This window comes from Apis cerana, linkage group LG10 (assembly GCF_029169275.1).
Source record: "Apis cerana isolate GH-2021 linkage group LG10, AcerK_1.0, whole genome shotgun sequence".
Lineage (NCBI taxonomy): Eukaryota > Metazoa > Arthropoda > Insecta > Hymenoptera > Apidae > Apis > Apis cerana.
The window spans coordinates 10,819,607-10,839,548 of NC_083861.1; the positions used below are offsets into that span (position 1 = coordinate 10,819,607).

At 30.7% G+C, this 19,942-nt stretch overlaps 3 protein-coding genes across 5 annotated transcripts; 2 read left to right on the forward strand and 1 right to left on the reverse strand.

The window, feature by feature from the left end:
• The first annotated feature begins 408 nt into the window (after positions 1 to 408).
• LOC133665637 (uncharacterized) lies at positions 409 to 888 on the forward strand. The gene has a single exon (XM_062080731.1). It carries the CDS (start codon positions 409 to 411, stop codon positions 886 to 888), a length of 480 nt encoding a protein of 159 aa, XP_061936715.1.
• Positions 889 to 4,812: 3,924 nt separating this feature from the next.
• On the forward strand, positions 4,813 to 10,438 carry LOC108001499 (protein spaetzle 3; the record flags this gene model as incomplete). Its single annotated transcript, XM_062080732.1, has 5 exons — positions 4,813 to 4,863; positions 5,773 to 5,897; positions 6,352 to 6,648; positions 7,320 to 7,445; positions 7,525 to 10,438. Coding segments are annotated over 5 exons (792 nt in total), but the record flags the coding sequence as incomplete, so codon positions are not given.
• Positions 9,366 to 19,927, reverse strand: LOC108001508 (uncharacterized). Of its 3 annotated transcripts, none has more exons than XM_062080491.1 (5): positions 19,792 to 19,853; positions 16,036 to 16,967; positions 14,067 to 14,270; positions 11,929 to 12,087; positions 9,366 to 10,491 (listed from the first exon to the last, which is right to left on the reverse strand). In XM_062080491.1, the coding sequence occupies exons 3-5, from the start codon at positions 14,125 to 14,127 to the stop codon at positions 10,253 to 10,255; spliced, it is 459 nt and encodes a 152-aa protein (XP_061936475.1). In that variant the 5' UTR covers positions 14,128 to 14,270; positions 16,036 to 16,967; positions 19,792 to 19,853; the 3' UTR covers positions 9,366 to 10,252. The 3 variants fall into 3 exon arrangements, with proteins under 3 accessions (XP_061936475.1, XP_061936474.1, XP_061936473.1); XM_062080490.1 differs by having other exon boundaries at positions 14,067 to 14,402; positions 19,792 to 19,852; XM_062080489.1 differs by lacking the exons at positions 9,366 to 10,491; positions 11,929 to 12,087; positions 14,067 to 14,270 and adding an exon at positions 19,425 to 19,580 and having other exon boundaries at positions 14,572 to 16,967; positions 19,792 to 19,927.
• Positions 19,928 to 19,942: the final 15 nt, after the last annotated feature.

Below are 19,942 nucleotides of genomic sequence, written 5' to 3' on the forward strand. Positions count from 1 at the left end.
ACTTTAATGCAATAAAATATTCAATTTCCAATTCCATTTTCTCAATTTCTCTACGCATTAAAAAGCAAATTATTGATCCATACAATAATCCAAAAAGTTCCTTTGACAAAATTTCATTAATACTTTTCAATTATCAATATTTTCAATTGTCATATTAATTACAAATTAATTACTTTCAAAGAGATCAACAAAATCCCTTTATATACTTCTCAAAGCAATAACACTTCTTTCAATTCCCTTGATTTTCAATTTCACTACAACATTTATCAATTTACAAAAAAAAAAGAACCAAGCTAAATTATTAATTCATCTACACAATAACCAAACAACTCTTTCAAAAACGTCAAAGTTTCTTTCCGCAATTTGTTTGCAGATTAAAAAAAGAAGGGGAAAGAAGAAGGAATAGAAATGTCACTGGTCAACTTTACGTTGCCGTATCAATCGGCGACGCCTACACCGTTCTTCTACGATGGGCAAAACGGAGGGCAATCGACGGTGAACAACCTTCGCCTCAACGCCGTACTCCCACCCGCGCCAGCTCGAAATTTCAACGAGCAGGAGCCGTTCCAAAACGAGCCCTATATACCACCGATCGGTTACCAAAACCAGCAACAGCAAAGGCAACGTCAATCGACGTTCAATCGACAAAGGAATGGGAATCCGTACGTCGAGCATTCGTCCTTTTCCTCCACTCAGGACACGAGATACGCGAATTACAATCAAGATTTCAGGAGGACGCAGCCCAGGCAACAGATAAGACCCAGTGCACCGCCATTGGCGCAGCAACAACAGCAACAACAACGAGCAAGCGTGGAAAAGGAGCAAGAGAACTTGAGAACGTCGAGAATGCCGGAACAGGAAAGCTATCCCGACAGGCCTAATGGGTAATTTTGTTGTATCTGTATTTTGATTTTGATTTCTCATTTTGAATGTTTTTTGATTAGTTTTATCCAGCATTCTTTTCATCATGAAAGTGATGGTCAGTTTATTCTAGAGGAAGAAATATAGAATTTGGGAAATTTCCATCTAGAAATAAAAATAAAATTGTTAAAAATAAAATTGAATAATTCGTTCAAAGTATCTCGAGGTTTCTACCTCTTTAAAAAATTTCTATACCTTTAAAAATAATTGAAATGGATCGCATGCGAAAATTAAATGTTAAGTCGAGTTAAACGACGAGTTAATTCCACTTTTAAACTCTATTTTTTTACAATAATTAATTAACTCGAACAATAAGCCGATATTTTTGCTTCGAATCCATCATTGAAATCAGCTAAAAAACATTTCGTAGTAATAATCTTAATTGCAATCGTAATTATTTATGTAACGATCAGTCGAACAGTTTCTTGCTACGTGCCGTGCATTCCTAATGAATTTCTGGCCAACAACTCGACTCGTGCGAGTTACTCGACCCTCACTTTCCTCTTCTGCGGGAAATTATGTCATCGATCTGCACGATATCGCTTCTTTCTGTACTGCCTTGTACTCCAGATATGTATTATTAATATAAACGTGTCAACCATATGAGGTATAGCGATATTTTTTTACCTCAAACTTGCTGACAATTATCGCAAAAGTATAAGATACGTTTGTCCCTTTGATTTCTGTCGCAGATCATTATACGTATTATACCTTGATACTTTCGCAATTTCCTTCTCGAGATATCTTTTTACTTTTGTTTTTGTATATATTCAATTTTTTGAATTGTGTAATGTTTGTCTTACGCTTTATTATATTATTATAGGTGATTCGAGACAATTTTATTTTTCTTTGAAATTTCAAGATTTAAGGATTTTAAAAATTATAAAAGTGCCAAAATTCAAAGATCCAAGCATCGAAAGATTCATTTAAAAATTCAAAAAGAATGAAAGAAATCCAAGGATTAATCAGTTTATCATCAAGTGTTTCATAACTGAATTACTGATCTGGAAAAAAAAAATTTTGTTAAAGGTATACGAGAGTAAACGGGGAAAGTGGACCCGGTACAAAAACTTCGATTCACGCTGTTTTAGACTATGATGACGACTTCGAGGATTACTACGACGACAAAGATCCAGAGATACCAAGGGATGCGCACGTCACGCCCATCCAAGGCCCAATCTTTTTAAAGAACGGCTCGGTCCCCGTAGTGCCACTGTATTCTTATCCGCAACTAAACAATGGTACTTACGTACAAATTCCGGTAAGTTGGAGAACGAAATGTACAGCATTTAATCATTATTTTCATATTTTTCACGAGAAATATAAATTTTACAATAAATATGGATACAAATTTGTAGTAACATCGAGAATCATATAATATTTCATTCGATTCTTACGAACGCTGAGTAATTGTGACTCATAACCTATTAGAGCGGAAGAATTCGTTGTGAGTAGAGAGTATATGACAATTCTAATATAAATTTGCAATAATTGTAATCGAGAATTGTAATAATAATAGCGTGAATCACACAGGTTCTTAGAGTGGAAGAATCTCGTTGTGAGTAGAAAATATGCTACGAATGTAAATTTGCAATAATATCGAGAATTGTAATATTTTTTTACCAATGTTGAATAACGATAGTGTGACTCATGAATGGAATTTTTCTTAGAGCGGAAGAATTCGTTGTGAGCAGAAAATATATGATAAATATGATATAAATCTGCGATAATATCGAGAATTGTAACAATTCTTATATTTAACGTTTCTTAAATACCGAGCAACAATAGTGCGATTCAGACTGTTAGAATGTGGAAGAATTCGTTGTGAGTAGAAAGTATACTTAACTGTTCACGCACGAATTACAGACGTGGAATATATAAGTGGATTTCGTCAAACGTAGACTCATTCTGTATCAAGATACAGAAAGAACTTTCAACAAATTTGTTAGACAACCTCACAATTTCAAAATTAGGTCGCGTGTATGTCTTTTATCTTTATGACTGGTATATTTTTTCTAAAATTTCAATAAAGATCTTGCTTTTTGTCAACTATTGTTTTAAATTGAAAATTCGCTAGTTGGAAACAAAAATACGAAGATTACGAGTGAAACAATTCGATCAATTATCCACGATTAAAAATATTTCTATATCTCGTGAGAGAAATTTAATTGTGATAATTTAATCTATTATCCATATTTTATCCATATTATCCATATTAAATCTTTAAAAAACGATTTTATTTCAGTGAATTTTATATTCATTCGAATCTTTCTCACTTGCATTTTTTCCCAAATTTCTTTAAATCGAATAAACTAACCTATCGTGTTTACCATGAAAATGATAAAAAAATTTAATCAAAGAAGGACAAAATGGACGAAACAGGATTATCGAAATATTATTACCATTCAAAAATAAATCAATTAATCTTAACCAAGCGGTGCAAGTTTACCAGTTTCAGAAATGTTTTTCATTGGCGACACGAAATACTGTATTCTCCACAGTTTGTTCCTTGAAAGCGTCTCGTACTTGAAATCGACTTGTTCGAGGATCGTTTGAAAGGTGATCGAACGCGGCCGTGGCTACAGGAACGTTCAAAGTCTGTATCAACTAGCGTGACATTTTCACTGGCCACCCATGACCCCGTGTATCTTCCCTAGAATCTCGCGAAGAGTCGGTTGGGTGCATGCACTTACACCCGCCCATCTCCTCTCCTCGTGTCTCTACTCTTACCTACCGTGCATGTAATTCGAACGATGTGGAAAGAATCGGCGCGATGCGATACCGGCTTAAGGTCAATCGTGGTGCGCTGGCATTGAGACCATAACCTCTTGAACCCGCCGCTTCGTAAGTTATTTGAATAAATTCAATCGATGTGAAAGATTGTTGATAATGTTGTGAATATGAAAAATATCAAGGAAGGATCTTTGAGGGTTTGATGGAGAAGGGAAATCGATTTATGTTTTAGAAATTTATCGAAAATGAAAGGTAGGTTTAAAAATTCGGTAAAAATTTAATAATAGTAGATAATATTGGAAGAAATTGTAGCAAGAGAATTGTTATTTTGATTGTTGTTTCGAATTTAAAAAATTGAAACAATAATAAGTAATGTTGAGATCTTATAGCGAGAGGATTGATATTTTGCTTACAAATTCGTCGAAAAATTTTTCAGTACTGGGCGATAGATTTTCATACGTGTAAATAAACTTCAAAAAATTGAAACATGAAGATTGAACGATGTGGTAATAAATAACAGTCAAAATTGAGATCAATCGAGCATCGATTGTGAAATGATATAACGACGTGACAACGTAACACGACTAACAATATTGAATTACAGTTCGGAAGCGATCCGGTCGATGTCCTCGATCCAATCGCTGAAAGTTAAAAAGAAATACGATTAACCTTCCTCGCATGTTTCATCGTGATTTTTGCGTCATATTTTTCGATTATTGTGCAGGCCTGCCTATTCCACTGTAATTAAGGTATTCCACTTCGTATAAGTAAATCGTTCGAATTCGATTCGAAAATACACGGTATGAAACGATATATAATTATTAAAGTCATGCTAATTTTTCACGTAAATTTATCGAATAATTATTATATAAACATTATTTTTTTTTTCATTTTAGTCAATATTTCCTTCCTGTTGAACCAGCAATTTTCTTCTTAAAAAATACAAGAGATGAGTCATTATTCTAGAAATTATTAAAAGATATCTCAAAAATTATTAAAAAGATAAAAAGTTCGTGTACTCACGAGATATGCGAGGCATGATTCATTTCTGCCTCGCAATGCATCATATTTTCTCCTGGATACAACGGTTTGAAGTTACTCGAGTCTCTGAATGACGCCTACTGATCGTTCGATGGAGACGTGAGCGTAGGATGATAATCATCGGCGGACCCGACTTCCGGTACAATCGACAATTACAAATTCCACGAGGTACGTGGAAAATTAATCATGAACAGTGGATAAGGATCGTTGACATTTCGATATTCCAAGAATTATTAAATTATCTTACTCGAAGAGTCTATTGACGAGAAATAATTTTTTAATACGTTCAAATCATTAATTATCGACTTTTTGAAATTATTACGAAAAATTGTTTTTCAATGTAGCAAAAAATAACTTTCAAAAATTTCATCATCGAACGTATCTCACATTCTTAATTTTCCAAAATTAATTTTTTTTCTAATGGACACTACATTGAGAATCAGAGTTACTTTCGAACAATTAGCTTCAATTTAAAATAACTCTCGAGAGTTTTATTTTCGAATATATATTTATACCTCCAATTAAAATTAATTTTTACCAATGGACACTACGTTGAGAAAGTTAAAAGTTATTCGAAAAAACAATTCTCAAGAATTTTACTTCCGAACATATATACACCTTCAATTATCAACTTTCCAAAGTTGATAAATTATTACAATTAAAATTAATTTTTAGCAATTTGGATCCTACATTGAAAATTACTGTTTACAGCAAAAAATAAATCGTCGAAAGTTTTAGTCTCAAAATTGTATTGATATCTCGACTATCAGCTCTGATGTTCTATTGCATTCCAAGCTCCATTGGAAGTCAAGTGTTATTCACACTTAGTTCACTGCGACACAATTGTCTCCTCCATGGAAACGTCCTTGCGATCGATCGTAGGCGTCATTATTAACTATATTTTATCTATAGTTCTACCACCATTATTCTGGAAGAATACACGAAGATGCGTAGGTCTCGTACAATCTACAAATTATACTTCTTATTATTATTCTCGTGACATTGAATTTCACGTCATCATGCCATAATTATTATTGTTTTTGAACAGATCTTAAACGCGTTGTATTTTTCTTCCAGATTCTTTGGACTGCACTTTCCGTCGCTCTGGGTGTCGAATTAAGAGGAGACTTGGTACGCGGAGTACCGTGCATTAAAAAGAATCATCAACTGTTCTGTCCAACTGCTGGAAACACATATCCCATGTAATTACTCTATTCTGGTAGTTTATAACTACTGTTGTGACTAAATTGCGGATGTTTACTTATGCAAAATTTAAATTATAGAAGAATCTATAGAGTTTGATATAAAAGAAAAAGTAAAATGGTAAAAGTATAGCGCATATTATGATAGCTGAAGAATAAGGCGAATAATAATAAGAAGAATGAGAATAATAATAATCTCTATTTAAACTCTATTTCTTTAATTGTTAATTTATGAGATTTTGCATAAAGATCCGCTGTTAAGTTACTGACTATCTTATTATAGATAAATATTGATTTTTTTTTAAGTTGAAAAAGAAAAATCGAGAGATCTAAATTTTTCTTAATCACGATATAAATATCTCATTAAGAGGCTTGTAATGGGTGAGCAGAATGTCCACGAGATAAATAAATGAGATAATAAAACGAAGATAATAAAATATATATACTTTTTTAGAGAGCGGATAGAGCGTTTCATCGACGAAAACAAGGCGTTAATGAAGAGAATGTATGGTGACTTTGAAATGAGTTCGGGATACGGATCACCAACGAGAGAGACTGGCCATCATCGTACACGTAGAAGAAGAAGAAAAAGTAGAGAAGCTGTGAAACACGATATACCTGATGGTGGACCCAATTTCCGGGACGAATTGAATCCGGAAATCGAGGCTAATGGTGACTCATTTTTCGCCAATGTGAGAAAAACTAGAAATCCTAGACAATCTCCCGGAAAGAATCATAAAGATAGCGGCAGGTATATACAAATTATTGGAAATTATGGAGAAAATTTGATATTTCTTCAAACCAGAAATGTAATTATTTAGGAATCTGAGAATCTTTTCAAAAATAAGGAAAAAGTAATTAATTAAGTTTAATAGAAAGTTTTAAATTCAAGATTCTAAGATTATAACACTTTTAATACAAATGATTTTTGTATCAGAGAATTTCCTATTCTGCCATAAATTTTTCATTTGAAATTGAAAAATTCAAAAAAGTTTACATTAATTAAGTTTAATGGAAAGTTTTAAATTCTAAGATTCTAATCCTTACACGTTTAATGTAGATGATTTCAAAAATAAAAAAAAAATATTTGTCAGAATCATTCAATTGTATTATATTGAAAGTGCAAATAAATTCGAGAATAGAATTTTTTAAAATTACTCTTGAAAATAAATTTTTTATAAAAGAAATTTCTCTCTCAATGCAATGCGAAAAAAAGAGAGAATTTCAAATGAAATTCAATGCAGGTGACGAGCTTTTCAAAAAATTATGAAACAGAATTTTTCACATATCAGAATTTTCACGTAATATTTCTTTCAATCCATTTTCTATTTCGTTGCATTTTCATTCATTGTATTTATTAAAAGTTAATATCCTCTACCAAGATTTTTCGACTTTTGTGCATTGAATTAAAAAATTTTCTAGAATCGATGCATGCGAATCCAAGGTAGAAATAGTAACGCCCTATTGGGCAAGCAACAGTGCTGGAAAGATTCGTGCCATCGTGAACACGCAACATTTCGAGCAAGCCATTCACCAAGAAGTTTGCTCGTAAGTATATTTTTCACGTCTTTTAACTTTCATTTGAGAATATAAAAAAGTTTTCTTCGAGAAAGTTTCCTGTTTCCAGGAAAACCCAGACGAATCGGTGTACCGGTGACTGTGGCTGCGAGCAAAAATATAAATGGCACAGATTGCTCGCCTACGATCCTGATAACGATTGCAAAGGTATCTTCATGGACTGGTTCCTCTTCCCTTCTTGCTGTGTATGCAGATGCGAGCCAATTGCTAACAAATTTCAATCGTCGAATAATCGAAATTAAGAATACTTCTCGACATGTGATTCCATTGCAATTTATAAAAGAAGAAAAAAGAAAGAAAAAAAAAAAAGAAAAAACTGGAAGAATATATAACTGTAGGATACATATTTACCATTTTCTTTCGTGTACATTTCATCACTGAGATCCTACTTATTTATGAGTGATACAGTGTGTGATTAGAAAGTATTGGAGAAATTATTCCTTGTCGTATTAATATAAGGAATAAATAAACTAATGGTATATATCTAGGTTATAAATTAGATTATTAGAATTTGCTATAATTATCGATACTGTGTGATATTGTATATTCCATCAATATTAGTTGCAAGAATTAATATTGTTTATTAGTTTAGTTTAATAATTCATTCGATATTCTTATTGTATTCATTTACGTAAGAGATAATATAAAATTGGAGCAAAATACAAGGAAAGAATAGCAATTAATTATAAGAATCAAAAAAAAGATCTGTGTCTTGTAGTAAATGTTTTTTAAATAACTCGATATTCTTTTCGATCTCAACTTGTCAGAAAAAATTTGCTCATTTTTTTCTGATTTTTGCAATCTTTTCTTGTAAGTAATTCAATGCTCATGAATCAATTTAAATTTCAAGTATATCAAATCATCGTGCAGCACATTTCACAAATGTGAAAAACAAGAAAAATTCGTTTCATGATATTTTTATACGTTTTTCTTTTTTTTTTTTTTTCGATAAATAAGATAATTATTAATTTCGAAAAGAGGCTTTTCTGCTGCGCGATATTCGTTTTTCATCAAAAAATTTTTTCTCTTTCTTAAATAAGTTGTAAGTAAAATAATTTAGTTTTAAGTAAATTGCTGTTCCAATCTTCTTGTAGTAACCGAGAGAATACTTTTTAAGCAATTAGTTCTATAGAAATATTCTTTCTTTATAATTTTATTTTTTATGTTATTACGTATTTTAAAAATTAATTTTAATTTTAAATTAAACGTTACCATGAAATTTATATAGCCATTCATAATGTATTAATTATAATGTTATGTAAGTATTAATGTATAAATGTAATAGTAATTTGTATTTATTAAGTATTATACACAAATGATAGAAAATGAAATTTAGAAATAGGTATACATTATACATTATATTTTCCTATAGTAAAGTAAAATAGAAAATTGTAAATATGAAAAATAAATTCTAATTATCATTCCTCGAAAATTTATAATAAAAATTGATTGTTTTTAATATTAATAAATAAATCGAAAAAAAGAAGAATCGATAATGAAAGAAAATCGCAATGAAAAGCATAATGTCTAATCTACAAATCTAATAATTAAAGAATTTTAATGGAATATAAGAAAATACTACTTTTAATCAGATAATGCGAAATGAAAGAACAAAATTTCGTATCATCTTATACATTGGACGGATTCCTGATAAGCTACTTTTTTCACTCGTTTTTTTCTTTTCAACTTAAAGTAGTATTATTATAAAAGAAATTATATAAATAACACAAGATAAAAAAATGAAAACGACAAAGCTTAAACCAATAAAGTTAACGAGAGAAGAAAATTCGAACAAAAAATCGATAGAAAAGAATCAGAGAGAATTACTAATGGTGACGTGAAAGCAAGTATTCGAGAGGCTGCAAATCTACGTAATTACAAAGTATAAAATCGAGTTAACAATCCTTTATTATACAATCACGTCACACGTGTTAAAACTATATACACATTGTACAAAAATATCGTTGTTTCATAATAGTATTGATTTTTTTTTTATTTTTACTTTTTTTTACGGAAATCGTGTTATCGTTAAATAGACGATTAGATTAAATAAAGCTTTTAGCACGGTGATGCAACTACTCCACTATATGTCAATCTATTCTACTTAATACACGACTAACGAGCTATGCCTAACTATAAAATAGTTAACAAATTTGTGCGTGCTTAAAATCGTTTTAATACACCGTTTTATTATCTTAATAAGATTTTCAAATGGATACACGCGTCTAGAATAGCGATTTAATCGATAATTTGACTAAAAAAATGATTATAATCGCGATAAGAAATAAATTACACGTGATAAAATTTATTTACGAAGTATTAATACATTGTTAAATTTAAGATCCTTTAAAACGGCGCTCTTTACGATAGCGAATAAAGACTTAATTGCCAATTATATATAATTTGGTTATTAATTAAGACTACGATACTGGAATTTTCCTTACTATTTTTGAATTTAAAATTATTTAAAATTGCACTCTCTAGGATTAGTAATTAATCTCTAGGATTAGTTTTGTTATTACCAATATATCAATAGCTTTGTTATTAACCAACACTATATAATCGAACTTTCACTTGAATTCGTATAATTTAAAATCATTTCGAAACGACTTCTAAGATTGATAATTAATTGTTATTAACCAAGACTATGATAATTGAACGTTTCATTATTACGTTTTAATTTAAGATGGTAATAATTTAAAATCGTTTAAAATGGTGCACTTACGCTCCGTGGTTATTTTTCAAAGTAGAAAATGTATATAGGTTAAAGTTTTTCATTAAAGGGCGATGTATTTCGATTGTAGGTAACGGTAGCCAATAATAGGCAACGTGACCATGAAAAGAGATTGTGTAACCGATACTCCCATTGCGGAATTGCAGAGGTCGGTATTGCAAATATAGCATTCCATTAAATTTCGAGTTGAAATCGCAGTTGCGCTGCAAGGACCATCCACGATATCCGCTTCGTCGACGTTCGGTGTTGAACATTGACGAATCACAACTCTTTCACCATTCTCTGTAAGAAAAAAAAATCAAGTTCAACAAATTTATTCGAAAATCAAGAAATTTTTTATTACGAATTCGTTTTACTACGAATCATCGTGTTCTCTTATTGTAACGTTGACACACGTGCAATTATGTTGACATTTATGCATGTCGATTGATCAATTCTACGATGTCATCGAGTCGTGAAATGATTAGCTTCCGATTGCAACGTGACATTAAGGAAAATTATTGGTAGATTCGTAGGATTTATGTAATCCATAACCAAAATATCCATAGAAACAGACGTAACGTATGCATAACTTCCGATTCACATACGTGTAACCGAATATTAGCACGCTATAGGCTATGTTTCCTTTTGTGTTTACATTTGAGCGATCTAGTGCAACAGGTTGTGTAACAGCCAGGATTCCAAATGTCACCAACAAACTACGGAAGTAATTACGAAATATTACGTATTTGAATGAATTTGGATCTCGTGGATATTTATTCAGGATTAGAATCTACGAACGATACATCTGAGAAATTTATCACAAAAGCTATTCAACTTATATAAACTAAAATCATTGAAACATTTGATTTCTATATTTACAAAATTATCAACACTGAAAAGAACACAAAAAAATTAGAAATTAAACTGATAATTTTACAAATTATTCCCGATCGAGTTTTAAAATATCATTACACAACTTTTTATTCGCGTTTGGAGAAGTGACATTTTTTAACGGTTATGCAAATTTAATTAATCTTTTACACTCATTAAGTCCAGGATTCGAGTTACACGATTAACCTTAATATCAATGATTCCGTGACATCGAGTGATTTTTCCATGACATAGACGCGGTTTTGACCTTGCCAATACGTAATTATCGCAATTATGGTGTAGAAGCACGTGCCATGACTCATAAACGCAACACAATACACCGTGGCGATCAACTTGAAGACGATGAGTTACGCTATCCTATGATTTCATACAACGTGTGTACGTCATCCCTGATGTAAGAATTGAGAACATCCATATATATATATTTATGATTATGACTAAACAGGATGTCTCGAGTTTGTTATATATTTGCGTAAACACGCAAAGGAAGTTTTTCATCTTTTTATTTCATTTTTTAAAACTATTTATTACATTTTTTTAGAATATATATTTAAATTATATAATCGTACGAATATAATTGTACGAATAATATATAATTAATATTGGTTTAATATAAGAATAATTTAAGTGTAAAAAAAAATATGAAAATTTGGATTTTAGGATTCGTATTTATATTCAATATTCAAAAATGCATTTTTCATTGACAAAAGTTTCTTATATATTAGATTTCTTTCTTTCTCATATAAATACTAATTATTTTCCTTAATTCTTATCGAGAAAATTGATTCTATCTTCTAGCCTAATTTGATATTCGTTGAGGATTATTTTTAAAACAATTATTGTTACCTCTTTTCACGATTTTTCGGCAAATTTGTTTCGACGTCTCGTAAGTTCCAGATTCGCATACTTTCGTATGGAAGATGCCATGATGATCAGTGACGTTCATCGGATCACCACATAAGGGGTTGGTGTTGGAAGCGCAATCCCAACATCGTAAAGCTGAACCTGTTCAATCATCAATTAATAAATATATTATTTAAAAATCATTAAATATTAACAAACAAATTTATTATTTCATTATATATCTCGAATTTTCATTTTTCTGAAAAAGTTGTACAAAAAAATAATTCTAATTTAATGTCAATTATCATTATTATTTCGAGATGCGTTACGAATATTAACAAATAAATTTATTACTTCGTTATTTTTATTACTCCGAGTTATCATTTTTCTGAATTTAATGCTAATTTAATTGCGTAAAATTAAATTAAACATGCATATATTACATGAAACTTTCGAGATTCAATATCATTTTTATTATATTGTTTATTATATTTATATTGTTTAAAATGACAAAGAAATATTGAAAAGTCAGTTTCGAATAATATTATGGAATATTCCAATGGATTAGTCATTCCCCTTTCTGCTGCGGCAAAATGACGAAATACATAGAAATGGAATATACACGACCTGCGTTAAATCAAGAATATTTACAAAACGCGTTAAAATTTACAAATTATGAAAATTAGCGTTATGAACGGAACAATCGATCGTAACGATTTAATAATGATCATACTTAATTTATTTTACCGCGCGAGAAACAAACAAAAAAAGAAAAAAATAAGTAACAATAGGCGATTTGATAACGCATTTGATAAGATGATAACAATGGACGATTGCGTAATGAGAAAATAGAAACAATAATTAAAGTCGTAAGTGGACCAAACGAGTCAAAAGAAACATTAATGCCCGAGTTTAACGTTTAATGAATGTAAATGACGTAATAACTTTATCTTAATGCTTTGTTCTGCTATATTTCAACCGCCATTGTTATCGAATCATCGTCTATCCTCATTGCCATCGAATTCTGATTCACCCGTTTCGTTATTAAATTTTTGTTTTCGAAACATTCCGTAGCAAGGGGGAGGGAGGAGAGGAGGGGAAATGGATCAAATTCTTTTATGAAATATCCTCGCAAATCGCGTGTATCAAATCACATTCGATTGTTCGAAAATTTGAACGTGCATTTTGGCGGGAAAATTAAAAATTCTTCGAAAATTAAGAGATTTAGTTTCTCTTCCAAAGGATGATAAATTATTAAATTTATTATGATTTCTTCCAAAATTTAAATTCGTTTCGCAATTTTTTTCATTTCCATAAAAACGATTTTATTCAATGATTAGAAATTAATTTTTTTCTTAATTTTGAACAAAAATTAAAAAATTTTGAACAAAAATTAAAAAATTCGTAAATACTCTTTTTTAAAAAATTCGATCATGAATTTTTATGATCCTAAAACCTGAAATCAGTTATGATTATCTTTTAAAAATTCAAATTCGCAAAATTTCGATGGAATTTTACTTATCAAACAAGATCATAAAAATAATAACCAAAATCATCGCAAAATTCCAATGAAAAAATTCTTTCATCAAATATCCTCGCAAATTACGCACATCATAAAATTCAATTGTTCGAAAACTTGAAACGTGTATTTTGGCGGGAAAATTGAAAATTCTTCAGGGATCAAGATCAACTAATTTCTCTCTTCCAAAGAATTATTAAATAAATTATTCTTCTAAATTCGTTTTATTTAAAATTTTCTGTTTCCAAGGCGCAACGATTATTTGTTTTTGGAGAAACGCTTATCAAAAATTAAAAATTCTTCGAAAACTTTTCTTCTAAGTTCTTGCTAAGTTAAAGTTCAAGTACAATTCCCTTCAAATATTCTTTTTTTTTAAAAACAACCTGGATCATAAATTTTTATGCTGTTAAAATCTGAAATCGCTTATGACCATCCTTTAAATATTCAAATTCACAAAATTTCGATGGGATTTCACTTATCTAAATAAGCATGATCTAAATAATAATTTGGCGGGAAAAATTAAAAATTCTTCAGAGATCGTCAAGAAATCAATCGATCGATTTTTCTCTCTTCCTGAAAGAATTAAATTCAATTCTAAAATTTAAATTAAATTATCACTTACCCGATTGAATCGAAACGACCAGGCCAACCAGGACCAATATCCAACTCGATACCGACGACATATCGATATCCTCCACTACTCGTCAAGATATCCTGTTCGATAGAATCGATCAACACCAATCACGAGATCTATGTTGGAGCATGTGGTGGTCCAGAAATAGGCAGAGAGGAATTGATAGCGTCACCGTACGTGTTCACAGCGTTACTGAAACAGCCAACACCCCCTTTTTTGCCCGGAGTACACGGCGACGTCCTCCTTCTCCTCGATTCTTGGGGCATAAGGAATGGACCAATAAACGCGCGGCTCGCGCGCCATTAATAACCTTCTATATGATATCTGAAGGAGTCGAGGAAGTAGAGGTTGGATCGAGTGGAAAAAAATTAATTGGTTAAAATTTTTCGAACAATGTTGCTTTTGCGTCACGAGAATATTATTGCATTTTTTTTTCTTTCTTTTTCACGTCGTAGATCGGTTGTTACGTGACGTAGGAAGTGACGAGTGATAATTTATTTTTACGTAATTTATAATTAATTTTAGTTGAAGCGCCGTTTTAAACGCGCGGCAAGCAAAGATTAATTGCCGACGTTGCAGAAATATTTAGGGATAATTTATATAGTTTCAAAGTTTTTTTTTTTATTTTTCAGATGTTTATTAGATGAAAATTATTAATTTCAATCGATCATTTCATTGGTAATTCACTTGACAGATTAATTAGCCGAAAGAAGAGTTTCTCAACTTTTCAAAATTTGGAAGATTTTAAAGGTGAGTTGGAGCTTTATCAAGAACATAATCAAAAAAGAAAAAAAATAAAAAAACATCAAGAAAAATGTGTACAAGTAGAGATAACTAGATTATTTTATGCAAAATTCATTGTGAAAAAAGAAATTTACAGAATGCAAAATATTCATAATGTATAATATCCATGATGATAAAATTGAAGAATAAGGAAAATCTCGATTTTTAAACTTTACAAATTTTACTTTGCACGAATAAAAGCTTATTAAAGAAAAAAGTTTATTACTACGCTATGTTTTTCCTATGATCAATTAATAATTAATTTATTTGAAAAAAAAAAAATTATTCGAACCGACTACTTTATTTATTATTTTATTATCGGTATAATTTCAACCGTGAACATTTTTTATTAAATTCGCCAAGTGGAGAGCGAAGCAGCGAGAAACGAAAGGAGAGAAAGGGAGAACAGGCGAAACGGTAATTATGAGTCGAGAGAGAGGGAGAAAGCGGCATTGCTCTTCAGAGACCCTCATTGGACTCGTTAGAACAATTATGGGACTCCCCCCTCTCTTTGGGATCTTGCGGAGTTTCGTGCTGGAAAAATATGATTGTTTGGAATTCGAGGATTTACTTTGATCTTGAAAGAGAAGAGGAGATTCATAGTCTTTGAATAGTTTTGATTTCGAACGAAGTTGTTTCTCACTTCCTATTTTATGATAACCTAATAACTCACGATTCTCCTTTATTTTCAGAGCTGTAGAATAGGATAGAAGTGTATGCAATACTTTATTAACCGTGTAGTGGCCAAGTTTGAAAAAGGAAACGTAAATAAAAATATATTTTCGATGACTACGTGCAATATCATTTTGTGTTAACTAATTAATTCGAAGAAAAATCGAAATTCTCTTGAAAAAAATATATATATATTTTTTCAATAACTATTTCACTTTTTCATTTTCATCTCTATATTCTTCGAAATTCGAAAAAGAAAAAAAAAATCTTCAGTCTTCTTTCTTTCAATCTCGAAATTAAATTTAAAAATCGAGGACTCGATCGATACGAAATAAATCTTTGCATCATAATAAATAAACGAATTTCATTGGAATGATTGTCGCTACAATTGGATACAAATATGGAACAAGAAGGAGGATTGCAAAGTGAGGCTTGCCGACTCGTTAAGGAAGGCTGCTTCGTCAGGGGTCAGAGGATCGTTTAACCCCGCATTAGACATTACCGAATTGACTCGAGCATTTGACCCCTCCCCCTTCGACCAGATGCGCCCAACGTGTGCGTAAATGTGCGCGCGTAGCACGCACGATCCTTGTAGGTATTGGTCGGGACGTAAGTAAAGTCACCATCATCGATACAAAGGTTACACTGTCTCCCTGTTCATTCATAAAGCAATTTAATTTCTCGCTTGAAAGTCAACAGCCTTTTCCGATCAATCCATGTTTATCGTCGTATTTCGTAATAGGGTTCGATGATGATGATGATTTATGATGCGAAAATCGAGAAAAAGAAAAGGAAGCTTTGCAGGAGAATTGTTGCTATTAATTTCTGAATGGGAGGATTTGGAAATATAAGTTGATTTGAAAATTTTATTAAAGAGAATTAAGTGAATATAATGAGAAGAGGAAAAAGAGAAAAAGGAGGGAGAATTTTGTTAATTTTAAGGGAAATTTCGAGAAAGAAAGGTTTGGAAAATTTTATTAACTTCGTCAAATCAAAATTAGACGAAATATTAAATTCTAATATGAAGAATGTTCGATTTTTAGTAATAAAATTTCCATGTTTCTACGTTTAATTTTAATATTTTTCTAAATATCCGATGAGAATCAGAATATTCATTCGTGTTAAAAGTTAATTTCAATTTTATTCCATTTCTAATTAGTTACTTTGTGAGAATATGAAGCGTAAAATCAGTCATTTTATTATAAAAAAGGAAGAGTTAAAATAAGTATATGATTGGAATTATTGAAGGAATCAAAGTTAAAATTATCGATATTAAATTGTTCGAAACACGACTGGAATTTTGGCTGTTGCAAGCGTAATCATCGCAAAAAGAGCACTTAATGCTGGATCCTGGAAAATGTTCCGTTTGTTGGCAGTATCCATCGATTTTTCGTGACGGCACGCAGCCTCGTACCGTCACCAGCACGTCTCCATCTGCATCATTAAGGAAATAGTTGTGTCATAATCTCACCAGTTTCAAGGCAGCGATATATATATATATATATGTATATAACGAAAATCGCGAGATTGAGATAAATGAATTGTGACAACGATGAATTATTATACACCATTCTGTAGAGAAAAAAGAAAGAAAGAAAAAGAAGTTAAGATCAATTATTAACCCATTCATATTCTATTCTTAATTAATGTTATCTAACCGGAAATTTACAATTCGTAAATAAAGATCTGTATGCGTTTTTTTAGACGTGTATTTAATTCATTTAATTTTTCTTCGTAAGTAAATAGAAAAAAACTTTATATCTCGAAGTAATCGTATTAAATTGTGCCTACTTAACGTATGAAAATTTATTAAAATATGCTAAAGGCGTAAAAAAATCGTTTTACGCATAACCATTTCGCGAGAAAAAGAAAAAATATTGATCAAGATTGATTATTAATCTATCTTTTAATATTCTTGGTTAAACTTATCCAACCGGTATGAAAATATCAAAGGCATAAACAAATCGTTCTGCCATCTCGTGAGAAAAAGGGAAAACATTAAGATTATTAACCTATTCTTTAATACTTTATCCTTGAACTTATCTAACCAGTAATTTTTAATTGATAAATAAAAATTTATATACGCTTTTTAAACGCGAATAGAATTATTTAATTTCTTCTCAGTGAAATACGAATTTAACCTGTTCGCCTTATTTAATTTATAGACGAATCATTACGTCTAATCATCTCGTGAGAAGAAGGAAAAATGTCAGGATCGATTGTTTTTCGCATTTAATATTCCGTCCTTGGTTAAATTGTTGTATCCAGCGAATATTTTAAATTCTATGATACTTTTTTAATTTTAATACGTAGAATTTATTAATTTTTCCTTAGCAACGATTCTTTGAACGTAAATAGGAATTAAATTACGACTACGAAGGATGGTATTAATATTTCACGTCTTTTTAATATATGGGATTAAAAGAACAGGTAAATTATTCACAGAGAAGAAGGAAAAATGTCGAGATTGATTGTTTTTCGCGTTTAACATTCCGTCCTTGGTTCTAAAATGTTCTCTATTCAGCGAATATTTTATATTCTATGATACTTTTTTAATTTGTCACGTAGAGCTAAGCAATTTGTTAATTTTTTCTTGGAAAAGAATGTTTCGGAACGTAAATTAAATTGCAATTAAAGAAGAAGATATGTAATGCTAGATATACTTTTTAACATGTATACGTATATACGTACATAATTTGAAATTAAAAGCATAAAATTCTGACAGGATAGATAGGGCACACCGTCGATTCATCATCTCTTACATAAGTACACGATATTTGTTTCAAAGAGACAAAAACATAACTACCTAGACACTGCCCTACTTTCACAAAACCATATAAGAAATCCTATTCAATTCCTAATCGAGATAAATCTACGTCGTAAAATCTGGTCGTTTCTTCGCCAATGACCTTGTTATATCTTCGAAAAGGAAAAAAAAAAAAAAGAAAGAAAGAAATTGAGTAATAATTGATTTTTCCCTTAACTCAGCACCGATTGCTTAACATTGGATAATGTTGAAGAACGTCCTGCTCTTAAGAAACAAAATTGATTCAGATATGGAAATCATTTTAATGTTTCTGATTCGTTTGAAATCTATCGTGATATTTTTTTTAATATATAGTGTAATCTCTATATTCGTCCAATAAAAATTAAATTTCTTTTTAAATTGTATTCATTCGAAAAGCTCGAATTCGAAATTAATAATTTTTTTTTCTTTTTTGACGATTCTTATCGAAGAAATTGATTCGTTTCATTCTTTAAATATCAATATAGATCAATGATGAATATAGTAGAGTGACTCACAAAAGCATTCCAACACTGTTTTATTTCCTGAAACAATATTTTACGAAAATTTACGAAATATTTTTCTTTTTTTTTTTTTTTTTTGCTCAAAGTTTCAATAAATTTTCTTTAAATGGTCTCTGATGAGAAAAAACTTTGAAAGTTTTAAAAAAATATTCAGAATTTACTCCGTTATTGCGTTGTAAAAAAAAGTTGTCGTATAAAATTGTATCAAAAATAGGAAAAAATATAGACAATTTAGCTTAAATGGTGATAACTTCATTTCACCCCTTGAAAACGATTTCTCGTCTCGACAAGAGAGAGTAAAAAGTTTTATTCGAGATAAGATTTTTAGGTTAACTTCCTTGTAAAATAGCGTTCGAATACTTGTTAGTAAAAAAAAAAAAAAAAAAAAAAAAGAAAGAAAAAACATTCGTGAATTGAACTTAAATATTCAAAATTCATAGTATTCCCTGTTTAACATTTTATGCAACCCACGAATGAGATCGAATATGTTGATAGCACGTTAGATATACCGTAGATGCACGTTGCGTGCACGTAATGAAGGCGAACACAATAATCTACGTAAAAGTTATTTCATATACGCACAATCTATGATGCTTTTCAAACAATGGTGCGACTCGTTTCGAGGGCAAAGAGTTAAATCGAAATAGGATGATAGATAAGGATCGTTGCATTCCCTCGTGTGCCTGTTCCTCAAGTTGGTGTTGCACTGGTAACACCACAACTCTCCTTTCCCGTACTCTGCCAAATTCGAATCGATATCTTTATATCTTCGATCGATTGTATGAAGCGAATGATTGTTGGGGAGGAAAAAAAAATTTGTAATACGACAACTTTTACATTCTGTAATATAGATTATTTGGTTTCGCGATGAACGAAACGTAATTTGAAAAATTCTAAATTTCTTTTCTGCACTTGGATGAAAGTAATAAAATCGAAAGTTACCGCTTACCTATATTCAAGAGAACGATTATCGTCATCGAGATTGCTAGTCCAACCATGTCGGTTCCACCTCTGCATACGTTCCAAATCTTTTCATTACTTATTATCTTATCTCTGGCGATAAAAATAAGGATCATATAGATTCTGAAAATGTGAACTAG